The sequence below is a fragment of the Vidua macroura genome, chromosome 4 (assembly GCF_024509145.1).
Source record: "Vidua macroura isolate BioBank_ID:100142 chromosome 4, ASM2450914v1, whole genome shotgun sequence".
Lineage (NCBI taxonomy): Eukaryota > Metazoa > Chordata > Aves > Passeriformes > Viduidae > Vidua > Vidua macroura.
In genome coordinates this window covers 65,498,028-65,514,588 of record NC_071574.1, presented here as the reverse complement: position 1 = coordinate 65,514,588, position 16,561 = coordinate 65,498,028, and the positions used below count along the sequence as shown (strand labels likewise).

At 47.3% G+C, this 16,561-nt stretch overlaps 1 protein-coding gene across 1 annotated transcript in view; it reads left to right on the top strand.

Moving 5' to 3' along the window:
- Window positions 1-308: 308 nt before the first annotated feature.
- The window catches only part of NAT8L (N-acetyltransferase 8 like), a 32,854-nt gene continuing 16,601 nt past the window's right edge, over window positions 309-16,561 (top strand). Inside the window, exons 1-2 of the mRNA XM_053976600.1 lie at window positions 309-760; window positions 2,000-2,164. Coding sequence (XP_053832575.1) covers window positions 427-760; window positions 2,000-2,164 — 499 coding nt within the window. The 5' untranslated portion in view covers window positions 309-426. The remainder of the gene's footprint in view (window positions 761-1,999; window positions 2,165-16,561) is intronic.

The following is a 16,561-nucleotide window of genomic DNA, read 5'->3' as shown; positions in this document are numbered from 1 at the left end:
GCGTGCACCGATGCATGCAGGCAGGGATGCGCGGCCCCCGACTCGCCGCGCAACCCCGCGCCGTAGTAATTTGCAAGGGGCGGTGCAGGGATGGGGGGAGCAAGGGGGAGGTGTCCCGCCCCCCCGATCACATGGCGACCCCGCGCAGCCAATGCGGGGGGCTCTAGGACCCCGGGGACCCGCGGCCCCCCCCGCCCTATAAATGCCTCTCGAAAATGCAGCGGGGCTCCTTCCTCTCGTCCCGCCCGGCCGCGCTGCTCTGCGCCCCGCTGCCCGCGGGTCTCCGTGCCGGCTCCGCGCCCCGCTCCTTCCCCCTCCCCTTTTTCCTTTTTTTTTTTTTTTTTTTTTTTAATCTTTATTTTTTGTTAATTTTTTGACACCTCCCCTCCCGTTTTTCTCCTTGCCCCCTCCCCGCGGCCGGTTTGCATGCATTGTCTGTCTCCCAAGATGGTTTGTGAGACCAAGATTGTGGCGGAAGATCATGAATCAATCCCAGGATCCAAAAAAGACACGATCATTGTTTCCTCCTCCCAGATGTGGCCCTCTTTGGCGGGCTCACCTCCCTCACCCCCACCTCCCCTCACCCCACCAAAAGAAGACCCCAGGCGCGATAATGTCTATATCCGCGAATTCCACCCCTCTGAACAGGAGGTGGTGCGCCGCATCTTTTACGAGGGGATCATGGAGCGAATCCCCAACACGGCGTTCAGGGGGCTGAAGCAGCAGCCCCTCACTCAGCTGCTCTACGGGCTGCTGGCGGGTGAGTATCCGCTCCCTTTTGGGGAGGGGGGCGCCGGCTTTATTCGCCGCTGTGGGTCTTCACAAAATGGTCGGAGAGGCGGGAGGCGCCGGGGACCGCGGGCGCGGTGCGGCCGGGGGAGCGCCGCAGCATCGTGCGGAGCGGCCGCGGAGCCGCAGCGCTGCGGCGGGGGCAGGGGGCTGGGAGGGGGAGCCTTTTGCCGCCGGGGATGCGCGACCCTGCGCGGGTGTTTAAGGGCGGGGAGCCGTGAAAGGGAGGTCGCGGCGGGGGTGAGGGTAGATCAGTCATTCTGGTTATTGCAGGGCTCGGGGGTGCGCGGAGGGGAGCGGAGCGCACCGCGCACCGGCCGCCCCCGCGCAGCCCGGCGAGGGGGGGGCACGGCGTGCCGGTGTTGCCTGGAGACAGCCGGGCCCGCCAGTGAGCGGCCCCCATTTCACCCCCGGCGTGGGGAGAGGGTACCCCCTGCAGCCGGACCGAGCCGCGGGGTCACCTCACGTCCCTGAGTTAAATGCCCAAAAATAGCGCTTGCAAGGTGTCCCCTCTCCATGCCAGTAATCAATAATGCGTGCCCTTCGCCCCGAGTGGGCTTTGGGGTGGTCTCCTGCCCCCGGTGGCTGCAGGCTGGTCGCACCCCATGTTCCAGACACCGGGGAGGACGGGATCCCACGCTGGAGGGGAACCCCCGGCAGGCGTTGGGGAGCTGGGGGACCCAGCCGGTGGCTCTGGGCCGTGCCGGAGAGAGCCGCCGGCTCAGAGGCACCCGCAGAAGCCCCCCAGGAAGGGAACGGGCAGGGTGGCTGCCCTGGGAGTCGGTGCTGATGGAAATAGCACTGCCGCAGTGGCGAACACATGGCTGCAGAGCGGTGCCCGCAGCGCGGCTCCTCCACCCGGCCGCGTTCCGGCCTCACCGGGGACAGCGAAGGGGCCTGGGGGGTGCGGGGCTCTCGGGGTCCCCACGGCCCCGCTCCGCAGGGGCTCGGTGGGCCTTGGCGTGGCGTGGGGGCGTCCTCCCCACCGGCTCCTTCAGGACCTCATAAACTTCTCCGGCTTATCTCGTCGCGATACGCCGTCCCCTTAACACGATAATCTCGAGAGCGTGAACTGCGTGTGTACTGCAAGTGTATATTTTGACTGTGCTTGTTTTATTGATTTATTTTTATAATGAGTTTGTATTCCGAAATCAACACTAAATTCTCTTTTCTGACAGGTGTCGTTTATTTCTCTTCCTTATCTCCATAGTAATGTGCTTTGTTGTGACCAAGTCCTTCCTGCTGACCTGCTGTTTGCCCGTCTTTCTGATGGGCATGAGGTACTACTTCAGTAGAAAAGTTATCCTGCACTATCTCGATTGTGCGCTGCACACGGACATGTCCGATATTGAGCAATATTACATGAAACCGCCAGGTGAGTACGAATTCCCTGAGGGAGCCTTCCTCCCCCCAGCCTGCTGGGGAACATGGCTGCTCCCTGCTGCTGGCGCCTTTTCCTCCTGTCAGCAGCACTGAGCAAGCTCAAAAGTCACCAGAATGCAGCTCTTTAGCCACACCAGGCACAAAGCCATCTCTGGTTTTGGTTTGGGTTTTTTTTTTTTTGCTGATTTTGGTTTTTTTTAATGTTTTTTTTATTACCCCCCCTCCCCCAAGTGCCTAGTCATCCCAGGCAGCCTCTGTGCACCCTGGAGCGCAGCACTGCTGGGTCCCACAGCCACCCCGAGGACTGGGGTGAGGGTGCCTGGGGACACTGAGGCTGGAGGATACGGGTTATTCCCTGCAGCCTGGGTCCACCCCAGCCCTTACATGTTGAGCTTGGTGTTTCTTTGCCCTGTGCATTTGGTATTGGCTCTGACTGCAGGAGGAGAGGGAGATGAAAGACCTTTTAGCCCAAATGCTCAGATGAGCCCATTTTAGCTATTGAGCCCATCTTCCCATGTCATTCAAGATCATTCCTTAATGCAGGTGTTTTGGAAGAGGCATGGATCAGGTATGTAAAGGGCTACTGCCACATAAGCTTGCCCTAATATGGGTTCATCCCTTTGTTCCATACGTGCACATAATTAAAAAGACAACATCTAATGATAGTATTACCTTGTTAAGCTGTAAAAGATAACTTAGGTCGTTAAAAAAAAAAAATCTCTTTAGAACCTGTCAGGTGCTATTTCCCTTTTTGTAGGCATGCATCCATATTGAGGACAAGAGCAGGGGGATGCCTGGGCAGTCAGCTGGGGTTTGAGGTTTGCTTTTGATGGTCACAGAGTGCTAGTGGTGAGCTGGAAAAGCAAGGCAAGGATGGTCTCCCACCTGAGTTCCATCTTCTTGGGGTACCTGCTCTCTTCTTGGGTACCTACTGTGTTGTTTTTCCATGTGACCATGTTTTTGCTGTATCATTCCTGTTCCCCAGGTGTGACAAACCTCTCCCTGGGCATTTCTAGAGAACTGCTAGGAAGTGTAATAGCCACAATCCTTCCCTCACGTCTAATATGCAATGTTACATTTCTCTAAAATATTGCTTCTCTTATGACAATCATTAACTAGCTTAATTTAGCTTTCTCTTCCCATCATAGTGCATATCTTATACAGATTTTGTCCCATTACACACGGAGTGTGTTTTATTTACAGGGCTTGTTTTTGTAAAAAATTAAGTGATGTGTGACTTGTATTTAAAAAGCTCAATCTTCATTAAAGGTGGCGTCAAAGAAATAGAAGGGTTCATAGCAAAACATTTCTGCACCTCTGTGGTGAGGCCCAGCAAAGTATTATGCTGGAGACAACAGCAGAAGATTCCAGTAGAATAAGAACGTGCAATATGGAGTTAATAGGTGAGCTGCTTAGCTTGTTAGTGCTCAGGATTTGTGTGGTCACAATTGAGAGGGATCACAGTGCCTGTATTTATAACACTAGCAGATACAGAAAATAAAGGAAAGGGACTCAAAGTAATGCCTTCAATTTACTTAGGGTCAGTAATGTAATTTGGTTCAGCTGTGTTGCCAACATGCCTTTGAAATGTTAGCGTTGCTTTTATTTGGTACCTGAAAGAGCTCATGGCAATTTTAGAGCAAATGTGTGGGCTTTAATTTTTGACAGAATTTAATCATGTAATTAGGCTTCTGCCATGCCATAAAAAGCAAATTTATGGGATTGTTGGTGCTTGTTAAAGGTTCTTGATTATAGTGATGTTGGATATAAAGGGACCAGGGAGGCTTTGGGGTCTGGAGAAAGGTGTCTGTGCATTGGAACCAGCACCATCCATGTGCCATGAATCCATGTGGTGCTATTTTGTGTAGCTGGCCACAAGGCATGGAGCCAGTGGTTTGTTCCTGTTTCCTCCAAAAATGCAGTTGGTGGATTTTTTTCCTATAGGACAGCAGTATAAACACAGCCATCCTAGAAAATGCCAGAGTTTTGTGCACTTTGAAGGCTGGCTGGCTGAACATCCAGAGGAAGGCAGCAATGTGCCACACTGGCATTGCCCATCCTACCCAAAGGACAGAACAATGGCAATAAAACAAATTCAAGCCCCAAGTTTGTCTTTTATTTGTCTAGTTTACAAATTAACACCCAGGCAGAAATTATTGCAGTGGGAATGAGAAGGGTTCATTGTATTTCTGCAGCTGAGATATTTGTGAGAGCTTTCTCAGTGAGGTATTAAGAGAAGAGTAATGGGGTGTGGGGACAGGGTCACAGGGAGGCTGGAGATGGCCAGAGCTTGACTAGACAAGTTAAACCCAACCTGATATAACTGCAGCTTGGCCTGGGAGTTTGACCAGCCAGCTTGCTGCTCCTTCTTTAGAGAATCCATGTTTTCCTCCTTGAATTTTTTTTTTTCTTTATCAGCATGGGATAAAGAGGAAGGGAGCATTTTTGTGGTGGGGTTATGAATTCCTGTTTCTCAGGGTGATGAATGCAAAGGTAGAACTGGGACATGGTCTTAAGGTCTTGCTAAAGATGTTGGTTGTGGCTTTGCTGAGGTTTTTGCCCTTGGAATCCAAGATACCCAAGCACAAAAACCTGTTGTTGGCAGCCAGCTCTGTGTGGTGCTCTGGGCTGGGGTACTGTTGTAGAGTGTATCTACAGCAAATAGATTCTGGTAGGGCAGGCATCTACATTGAGGGGATATTTTAACTATTAAAGTGGATCATTCTTGGTGGTATTGTGAAAGCATCCACAGAATGTGTGGGTCAGTTTTCTAACCAAGCCAAAAGGACCCAGTTTGCAGTGGGATACCATGAGCACCCAGGTTAATGATTAATGTTGAACAGTTCCATGAGTTGCACCATATTAGAGTTTTGCTTCTGCAGGTTTTTTGAACCTCTTGCCTCCAAGTTAGTTATTGTTTGAATTTTCCTCTGCTGGGTTTTGTATGAACTGAAAAATATGTGCTGACAGTGATTTTGCAGAAGTACACTAGCCAAAATTAAAATCTTTGTTTTCTATTGCCCTCCTACACTTATGCCAAAGATCTGGCAGAACATTTGGGCCAGTGCTTAACTTGGAGCTTGTACACAGCGGTGTGACTTGAAATTGCTGTCAATGTGAAAGGAATTGTTTGTGTTGTGCATGCTGGGGTCTTAAAACAGAAAGTTGAATGGTTCAAACACCTTCCTGAGCTCTTTGTAAACTCTCATTTTTCATTTTAAAATAGCACTTATTGGAATTTATCTTTCTTTTTTTTCCTTCTTCAAAGACTATGAAAAAAAGACTAGTGGAATGGTGAAAAAGAAAGGAATTGGATAATGGCCTTAATTGTCAACCAGAGTAACAAGCTCTAGTAAACAAAAAAAAAAACCCAACCAAAACCAACCAAAAAAAACTGAATTAATTTTAAATAGAGCCCTGCCTCTTGCATTTATCCACACAAAAAAGATGAGCACAGCTGGAGCTTCTTTTATGGTCTGATGATTTTGATGACTAATCAATTTTACAGTGTCTCTTCAAGCTTCTGTCCCAGTTGGTTGTGTTGTGTGTTTTTTTGCAGTGGTTGGTGTGTTAGAGAGACTCTTGTGCAGCTGAGGTCTCAGCTGGAGGGCTTATGGAAACCAAGACTCCTTGTGTCCCATGCAGAACTGCTGCTCCCCAAAGCAACTGAGCTGGGGCTTTGGCTGACGAATTTCCATGTCTCTGCGGGTGTTCAAGAGTTGTTGCTGGCTGTCCTGGCAGGGTTTGCTGAGGGGTGTGCATACCTGATGGTGCAAAGACCTGGTGGTGGTGGTGGCAGCTGGCCTGTGTCAGGGTTTTGGGAACTGGTGAGGAGCTTGAGGCTGCATCGCAGTGCCCAGTGCTGCAGGGGAGGGTGGACAGACAGCACAGATGGGCAGCCTGGGAAGCTGAGGCCGCAGCACCTGGTGGGTGTTGGGGCATCTGCCCAGGTGATGCAGCAGCTGAAGCTGGAGTGCTGCTGCAGGCGGGGTCACAGCAGCCACCCGCGCTCGGGGCTGTGGCAGCTGCACAGCTCCGCTTCTGCTCTGCAGGCAGGTGGGCACCTCTGGTTGCCTCAGGCAGGGAGGGGATGGGTGCTTTGCTCTCCTGCCTCCATCCAGGGTGAGCAGAGCCTTCCTGTCCTGCTGTCCTTTGTCCCCTGTGTGTACGGGAAGAGCCTGCACAGGTATCCCAGCCTCCCTGGGGGACAGGGCCCTAAGGAAGAGGGCATGCAGGGGGATGGGGTTCATTAGGGTTCAGTTTTTGCTGCTCTTGGGTGGCACATTCCTCAGCTGAGCTCAAACAGGGGATGCCCTGCCTGTCTTGGCAGAGGTTCTGGGATCTTATCCTTCTGCCAGAAGGACAGCAGTTCAGGTGGGTCCAGAGCTGGGTTGTGAGCAGGTGAGATGCTGTTTGCTGCCTCTACGTTGAGGTTTCCCACACCTGCAGTGAGGTGTTTGAGTAACAAGCGAGTATTTGTGTGTTTCATCAGGCTGTTTGGCAGTGTTTTTTTTCCCTCTGGCGAGATGTTTGCAAAGTGAACAGCTGGTTGTGAGTGTGTGGCTCCTGCTACCTCTGCTCCATAAGTGCTGAGCCTTAGGGAGACTCAGAGGTGAGCACCAGTGACTTTTGGGGTACAGGGAAAATACTGGGTCTACCTTGGGAGGAGATCCTCAGCCCCGGAGCTGTTGTTGCTCTGCCATGCCTAAAACCAAATAATAACCAAAGACACAGGCAGAGGGGGTGGGGGGGGGTATTTCTCCCCACTGAGCCCTCAGGCAGAGGGGCAGCCACAGAGCCCAGTTCTTCCACATTCTGGATAATGCTCAAGCTGCTAGATAAGCAGGAGTGAAGCTGCCGAATGATAACATTGTTTGGGAAGAATAGAGGAGCTCTTGCTTTGCAAAGAAGCGGCTCAGTTACCTGACGCCAGAGAGGGCTCAGGGCTGCTGCTTCCCAGTGGAGGAATGTGGTTTTGGAGAGCCCTGCCCCACTCCTGGTGCCCAAGAGGCAGCTGGAATCTGAAGCATCCCTATCTGCAGCATTTCTTGCTGGCTTATGCAGTGCCCTGACCTCGTGTATCTGCCAAACCCCTGAGCTGCCTGTCCTGTATTGGGTTTTTCATGCTTGCCTTTCCCACACTGCCACGTAGGGTGGTGAGGAGTTCTGTGTGGGGCTGGGGAACCCACGGGAGAGGCTGTGTCCTTATCTCCTCCTGGCTGTTTCCCAGCTCTGCTTCCTATCACTGCTGAACTGAGGTTAGGTCTCCTTGGTCTGTCCTGTGAGCATATCACTGCTGGCATCTCTGCAATTCCATGAGAGTGCTTCCAGGGATGCGACCTCCATAGCCGAGAGATCCTATAAGATTAGGATTACAGACTTTTCATATACTTTATAGTGGGAAGTATTTTGTTAAAGTATTTCCAAAGCTGACCTCCTGCAAGTGGGACAATCAGGGATTCTTCAGCTCAGCAATTTCTACTGTTGATTTTGGGTTTCTGCAACTTAGCAGCACAGAACTGCCTGGTTTGGCATCTCTCATCTTCAGTGCAGTTTTTTGGGAAGCAAGATGAAAAACAACTCATGTTTCGAAGTGTTAGGGATGTGCTTTGTCCAGCATTTGTAATGAGCCGAAATATTTTGGTTTTATTTGAGTAATGTAAAATGTCTGTAGAGTTGGGTTGCCTCCCAAAACCCACCTCCTCTGACACTGGCACTCCATCACTCATGCCTGCCTCATTTTGCTGTGCTGGAGCCTTGGCTTTTCCATCTGGCAGCCCTGTCCTGCAGGCATGGGGCATGGGCACAGTGAGCAGGGCAAAGTGCTGCTGGCACCAGCTCTCCCCCCTCCCCAGATTCCCAGAGCTGGCCAAGGGCTGTCCTGGTCACAGCAGCAAGCACGATGCAGAACCCCAGCCCAGTGCTGCAGCCCTGCTGATAAGAGCTAGGGTAGATCAGGAGGTGACCCAACTTGGGTACCTTGCAGTGCTGAGCCACGTGGGCCAGCCCTGCTCAACCCACTGGAGAGTCTGCAGGGTCTTTCTGCCTCACAAAATCTTTCCCCCCACCCCACTTCTGGGGGTCTCAGGTAGTACAGAGTAGAAGTGCAATGCTCTCAGCAAAGGGCCAACATAGGAAAGCTGGAGTTGCCTGATGAGGGGAGCAGTCTGTGGATTCAGGGCTGTGTCGTCCACAGCCAGTGGAGTAAACATTTTTATGGGCAAGCTGCTGCAGCCTTCCCCCCTTCCTATTCATTTATCACAGGAGCAGGAACATATGCAACACACCCATTACTCAATGTGCGTACCCATAACATAAAAATAGCTCTCCCTTTAGATCCACAAGTTTGGCACAGTACCATGTCAAAATTAGATGAAAATAGATTTTATAGTAAATTTTTCAGAGTAATATGACCTTCCCCCCTTGCCCATGAATTCAAGAATTCTCTCTAAAAGTAGCCAGTCGCTCATGGACATGACCATCAGTCAGTGCAGCAGTGTTTGAGTTGGAGCCATGACTGGGTGGATATGATACTGCTGAACATAAGCTCAACTTGCAGGTGTTTAAGATCCTCAGTACATGCCAGTGCTCGTCATTAATCTTCAGTACAAGAGTTAACCAGTTGTGTAAATTGAACATCAGTAGTTTTTTAGGCGCAGTTAACTTCTCAAAACCAGCAAACAAGCCACGTTGGGACTTAGGAACATGAAGGAGGCAAGGACAACAGGTGTTCTGGGTTCTTATCATAGCTTTGAGTAATTTTTTAAAATGTTCTCTCCAGTGTTAAATATTTTCTGGCATGGTAGCATGCAATTTTCAGGACTGTCTTAGTGAATAAACCAAAACGGGGTTCTGACTCCAGAATTTTGTTCACAAGTTTAAATGCAAATGTATTACTCTTATAAAGGGTTTTCAGCAGCTCTTCTTCTTTCGCTTGCTTTCTTAGGAATGGCCAAGATTTAAAACAATTGCCCAAAAGTGATTCAGGTTAAGATTTCATAATAGCCTAAATTTAGGCTCTGTGTTGGATATCTGACTAGTGGCAGGAGTTTTAAAGGTACAAAGATTTGAGCCCCTCTTGGCACTGAATTTTGGATGTAGAAACATGAACTGAAAAATCTTATTCTTACATTGTTGTATTTATTTATTATATTCAGCCTCCTAGGATTACCCATGAGTGTGGTCATGTTGTTGTCTCTCAATGTGTACCACCAGTGGTCTTAACACTTTAGAAATTGCCATGGACGATTGTTCTCTACTTGAAGACCTCTAAATATATTAAAAAAACTGGTTTTATGTAAAAATATTTTTATGTATCATACATTAAGAATATGTATGATTTTAAAACCATTCAAAATCTCCCTGAAGAGTGGATTTCAGAGTGGATTTCTGAAATTCCTTCTGTAGGCTTTGATCTTGACTCAGGTAGGTTATATTTAATTTCTCAGGATAGGAATGACTTTTGGGGTGACCGTGAGCCCCTCAGGGACTCTGGGAGCTCGCAGAGTTGTTTGCTGGTGTATTGCAGAGTGCATGGCTTTATTTTGGTAATGCGCTGCTGGGGATCTGTTACAAATAATCACATACTTGGAACTTCTCCCTTCCAGGCCACAGCAAAAAAAGAGACCCAGAGTGTTTTGCTGGTATCTGGTTCTGTGATGAGGTGAGGGATGTATGAGCTTTTGTTGTTACTTTCTGCATCAGCAAAACAGGGAGCTTCAAAGTGTATTTTTAGGTTTTCTTTTTCTCTTTCCTTTTTTTTTTTTTTCCATTCTGTAGAAAGCTGAGGCATCGTTTTGTTATCCTGACAGGTGGCTAATGAAAGGAGTCTTAAGGAAAATCCAAAGATAGCAGCATGTCTTACCTAGTTTCTATTGACAAATTTATTCCTTGTAACCAAATAATAGGGTTGGAGCGGGGGTGAGAGTTGAGGGGTTTTTTTGGGTTGGTTAGTTTTGGTTTTTTTGGCTTTTGTTTTTGTGTTTTGGTAAGGGGGGCACATGGAATCACCAAAAAGCCTCATGTCCTTTGTTAAGGATGCATCAAAAATTAGTTCATAGTGGTCTGGTCAGAGCCAGGTACAAGCTGTGGTATCTGTTACAGATGGCTTTGAGCTTTCTTTTAAGTCATCTATGGACCCGTTGGACCCCAGCAATCAATTAACAATTTATGACAGCACAGTACAGTATCATTCATTGTCTTCTATAATTCTTTGAAGAGTTTCTTTCAAAAAGAAAAAATTATATTTCTTACAGGATAGTTCTAAAATGTAGGCCTGGGATTCCCAGGGCTTAGTGCCAAGCTGGGCTTCTGCTTTAAAATGGGATTCTGGGAGTGAAAGGAGACATTTCAAAATTAGTAGCAGGAAGCATGTAGCACAGTTGTATTTTTAAGTGGCTACATGAGATATTGTTATTTAAAGTGGGATTTGCAACAGTGTAAATGCTAATGGAATAATACAAGGTATTAATCCCACTACAGCGTGTCCTGCTTGAAATTGTAACTAGCAAGTAATATTTGTCACTTAACATTCATGTGTTGTTTCTAGGACTTATCCAAGTGGCAAAACTGAAAAACAGAGGTTTTGTGAGAAAATTATTTTTTCAGCTCAGGAACTGGAAAGTAAAAGGAAGGGTAGTTTTTGTTCAAAGTAAGCTGATTTAATACTCCCTCTTTCTTTTTTCACTATGATGAAGCAAGGAGCTGTGTTTAGTGGGGGATGTAATGCTTTGTTCAGCCCAAAACAGAATGGTTGGCTGTTAGAGCTTTCCTTAAGAAGCACAGGTCAGAGCCAAGTGTATACCTAGGAAATACTGACCATGATAGAGCCATGATATGGTAAAGTGTTTGTTACCTCTCAGGCAGGTCCCGCTTTGCATGGCACTATTAAATCTATACTGAGTCAGTGCTGGGATTTCAGACATCCCAGGCCCTGTTTGAATTACACATTTAGGTATTTTATACTGGTGCAGTAGTTGAAGAAGTGCTGTTGAGGGGTCCATTTCTGAAGTTCTGGCTGCTGGGGCATCCATCCCCTGTGATCCTTGGAGGACTGAGCTGTGTGCCCATGTCCCAGCCAGCAATGCTGGGGGCTGAGCTCTGTGCAGGATTTGTGCCAGCCTGGCTTTCCTCTGCCTTTCATTTTCCACCTTTGGTGATTCAGGACAAATGTGTCAATTGTTTTGCATTGACAAAACATACATTTTTAAGTAAGCTGCTTGCCTAGATTTACCCTCAATCACCAGTAATTGTTATACCAACTGCTCCCACTCTCGCTTGCCAGTGTGCTGGAATCCTGACTTGGAAACCAGCATCAGCAGTGCAAGTTTGTTTGCTTTTTACAGTTGCAGCTCTTGTGCTCTGTGCTCATGCTGCTAATTGAAATTGGGGGTGCTGGACCAGCTGTCTCGTCATGAGTAGCTCCTTAGTGCACCTTGCATTCAATACTCACTTTAACAGGTATCAGATAATCACTAGTGATTCCTTGAGTTATTTTTTCCCTTTTTTTTTTTTTTCCCTCTTCCATCCCCTAGCACAGTAGCCCTGTATCCCACATTTCCAGTCTTGGGTCAAACTGCAATACTTTCATTCCTTTGAGTTCTGCTCAGCTCTCTTGTCCATCCCTGTGTTGAATTCTCCAGTGATTTTTGGTCTGATCTACTTCTTGCTTTACTCATCACTTCTGGCATTTCCCATGGGTTGTGGTCCCCTACCCAGGATCCCTCTGTATCTCTGATTTTCCCCTTCCTTCCATCAACTTTTCAATTTATGTGCCTTTACCTCATTTTATTGTATATGTACTTTCTTCTCTTCTTAGTTTGTCCAGATATTTAGTGTGGTGAGTGCAAGTAAATACTTGCAAGTATCTTTCTTTTGGTAGAAGACTGAGAATAACAAAGATGAGAAAATAAATAGAAGTCAGCAGCACAAGGATATTGTGTCTGCTAAGCTGCAAATAGTGCACAAACCCACATGTCACTAGTGAGGGGAGAACATTTTACCTAAAGGCAAATGAACTGCCAGCAACAACATTTCTTACACCCTCTTCAGAGCATCTGACCCATATCACTTCCAGATGTATCCATCGATCTTTTCCCCTATAACTTTTTTTACAAACTTAATCCTTCCCATTTTAACCAGGTATATAAAATCCTTATTGCATTCAGAGTGTGCAAGAAAAAAAAACCCCAAGCCCAACCACTTCATTTTCTGAGACCAGGGTTTTTTGTTCTTTTTTTGGAGGTGCCAAATCTGTTCATCCTCCCTGGATCTAGATAACAGCATCAGAAACACTGTGTAACACTTCTAGTGGGAATCCAGGAAAGACCTAAATCTGTAGTCTTCCAATTTAAAATAATGTTAAATAGTAGAACTGCGAAGAGAAGCTTTTGAAAACAGCCTGGTTTGGAGCACCTGCCATTTCCAAGTGCTAATTCAGATGATGGTTAGTGAGAGGCAGAGCAATGAAAGCAAGGCAGATACCTGGCTGCTGAGCAGCAGTGAGCATCCTGATAAAGTCCTCCGTGGTGGAATTACATTGTTATTGTGAGATTTCTTAAAAAAGAGAGAAAGCAAGCAGTGAAGAAGTTACTGTACAATAGGGATGCTAATGAGAGATTTTTTTTTTTTAATTCAAACTGTTTAAAATTGGTATTTGTAAAACACCTTTTCAAGCTTTTGCTGCTTGTAAAGTCAATTAGATTCACTTAATGTCTCTGAAAATTTATGTCTGGTGGGGTTTCAGAAGCTGTCAGTGTTCAGGGGATAACATCAAGCTGTGCCTCTTGGACAGTGATTTTTGTCTGGGAATAAGCCATCACCGGGTTTTATGGGGCTTTTTTTGAGCCATCAGTAGTCTGTAAAACATCAAAGCATCTGCAAGGATTCTTGAGAAGTGGGAACATTTTTCATGGATAACTCAAATAGCTAAAGAGGATCTCAGTGAAATTCTAAAAAAAAAAATCTTCACATAACCCCCCACATTCACTGAGACTGAACTCTTGGGACAGTTTGGCTTAAAGATTCAGTGGAGCATTTGCTTTAACTTAATCATGGGCTTAAATCCCTTGTCTCTTGCTGGGAGTTTAGCATATGCTTAGGGGCAGTGTAGGTCCCAGTGCTCTTTGGATAGTTACAGGAGACCTATGGCATAACTGGTGGTAAACCTTGGGTTTGCTGTATGTACTGTCAGCTGCCTGCAAGATGAATTTATGATGTTTTAGGGAATACTGATGCATTGGAAAAAGGAGTTGTAGTTGTGAACCTGCTCTTGGATATATTCATTCTGCCCTGTCCTGGACATTGCGTGTGGAGGTTTAGTGTTGTCTTTGTAGATGGGACAATCCAACAGATCCTCAAAATACTGCAGTTCTACCCAGTCTCATGTGGATTTGCATCTCTTCTGGCTCTGGTTGCTGTAGTGCAGTGTGTATTTGTAAGTTGATCCCTTTTCCACAGGTTCTTTGTGAATGAGTGTGCCTCAGTCTGAGGGGGCAGGCATGAAGGTGTCTGTTTTCACTAGCCCTGAGCAGCCTGCCCTTCATTTGCCACGTGTCTTCCTGATGGAGTGAGACATGGCCTGTTACCTACTCACTCCAGTGATTTGCTTCACAGATGTCTTTCAAAGCCCCAGCTCTTGTGACTGGTATTGAGGCTGGGGTTCACATGAGTGTGGGGTGTAACAAGCTGCTAGGTGGTGATCACAGGAGATCTGGATTAGGCTTTTGTAGGGACTTTTTTGACCTGATTGTTGTGGCATGGTAGTCTGAATGTGTGGCAAAGTTTTGGGGTTTTTTTTCTCTTTTTGTTTTAGAGATGTAGAGAGTTACACATGTAATTTTCATTTTCTGTTAATGCATCATCCACAACATGTCCATTGTCTGTGCCCAGCCTGACAGATGTTTGTGTATTTATGGATGTGGAATTTTCTTGCACTGCCACGTTAAATAAATGTCCTAGTTTGAGTCTGGACTAGTGGAGCTCAGTAGAACTATACCCAAGGCACATAGGCTTTGATGTGATGGGAGAGGGATGTAGAAAAATGTTGGCTTTCACAGGAGTGGCCATCCAGGTGTGTGCTTTTTCTGCACCACGGCAGGGCTCTGGCCTCACATGGGGCATTGCCACTGGTTTGCTGAGAGTTAAAGGTTGAAGCAGTGTGTGATGATGAAGGCTCCAGCTGCTTGGGAGGTCTTTCTGGGGTCTGCACCCTGCCCTATTGAAAGACATTCCTTCCTATGGCAGGGGATTGGAGCCAGATGATTTTTAAGGTCCCTTCCAACCCAAATCATTGTAGGATTCTATGACTCGTGGCAGAAGGAGGTGAAGTCCTGAGGCAGTGTTTGCTCTCCTTGCTGGGTGAGGCTCCAGCAGCAGAGTGGGAGTGGGGAGCCCTTTGCCTTGGCATACACAGGTGGGACACACTGGAGCAACCTCACCCCAGGGTTTTGTTTAGCTAAGTTAGGGATAAATATAGCAACCCCCAGGGATTACATATTCACAGTGAGGCTGGAGAAGTGAGAGGGCTGCAGGCCAGAAAGGTGTTCATTTACAGTGGGAGCTGTGGTGGGATGGCCATGGGGAGGTGGTACCTGAAGGATGGTAGGTTGCCTTCTCCTGCTGAAAACCAGCCTGTGTTTATTTTCAAGGAGAGCTCTCATTGCAGTAGTGCCCCTGGCAGTCCTGGCTGTCCCAGCTGCCTCAGAAGCGCTGAGTACCCTAAGACACCATCTCAGGAGGGCTCAGCATCTCACAAAACCAGGGGAATGAGAAAACAGTGGTACCCCTGTCTCCTGGTTCTGCCTGGTCATGGAAGTCACCACCCACCTGGTTGAGGGTTGGGTTGAAGATGTGGGAAGGTGCAGATACCAGGAGGTGCCTGCAGCTATCAGTAGCTCAGATCCAGCCCTAGCAGGACTAGGGAACACCTTAGGGTGTGGTGGAGAAAGGGCCTCCTTCCCTGCTCTTCCTGAATGGGATGGGCTGATTGGTGTGTAGCAGGGAGAGAGTCATTGCTCTAGCAAGTCCTCCAGCATTAGAAGTGTGATGCTGCTAAAAGCACCTCAAGAATACTCAGAATGTTTCCTTCCAGAGAGGTTTGCTAGTTATTTATTCATTTATTTATATGGGTCAGGAGTTGGATTTGCTACAAAATGTAGCATTAGTCCTGTTACTTCCTCTAGCTTTGGATATCAGAAGTACATCAGACCCCATTCCAAGGGAAAGGCCTTGTTTCTTGGCATGCTGCAGATAGAAATTGTTTTTTTCCATCACTTTCCATTATAGGATGAGCACCTCTGCAGAGACAACATGCTGCCTTGATGGGAGCAGGGCAGAAAGTCTGTGGTTGGTTGTCCCAAGCCTGGTTCTCCTTACCAGTTTATCTTTTCCAGTGTCCCTGTTTAATCACATACTCCTTCCCCAGAGGTTAGAGGAATAGGTTTGCCCAGATGTTTGGGGGGTCATGCAGGTCAGACAAGATTGGTCCAGTGAGAAATGCCCAAATGAATGCCCTTGGTGAGTTGCTGGGCAGGACAGAGGTAATGAGCCACGCTCACTCCTCACCTCTTGGTCTTTTCCCAATCCATTGTTCTGCATTTTAGGGGCTTGTCTGGGTGTAGCAGCTGGTGACAGGGTGGGTTTGTGCCAGCTGATGATAACTGGTATCCTTATTGGATGCTTGTGCTCTGGAAAGGTTGTGTGTGCAGCACCATTTCAAGATGTTGTGCTAGAAATAGGAAATATTTATTGCTTGCAATAGACTTAAGGTGATCAAGCCATCTACCACCTGACTTCAGCCTGTAGTTTTTTACCAAATCTCCACCCTGAACCTTTTATTTTTTCCTGATGTCTTCCTCAATATTGAGTAATGAATTATTCACTGTGGTTTCAGAGTAAATATAACTCCTTGTGATTGCTGTTTCACTGCCATAGATTATGAAAAGCTAGAGGTCGGGGAGGTTTGATTTGTTTTAGCAACAAGGTAGGATTCTTGTGAAACCACTGTCATGTGCAGAAGGAAAGGCTATGAGTGCAGCAGAGCCATATTTATTGTTGGTGTTGGGAGAGTATCCTGGTGGCTTTTCTTTGCTGTGCAGTGTTTGGTGAAGTGCAAGTCCCTGTCAGTTCCCAGTTTGTCCTGAGAAGAAAAGTGGAGGAGCTACCCTGGGATCTGAGACTTTTCTGGTCAGTGTTTCTGCACCACAAATATTGCCTTGTCATTGTTGCTCCTTGGCTGCTGGGCTAGGAATATCCTCATTTAGAGACTCAAGAGGGCAGCAAGAGTGTGGAGCCAACAGAAGCACTGAAATATGCTGTGCAGCGTGTCTTGGTTGAATATGTGTCCTTTACTTGACTTGGTCTATTGTGGTTTCCTTTCCTGGGTGGGTTT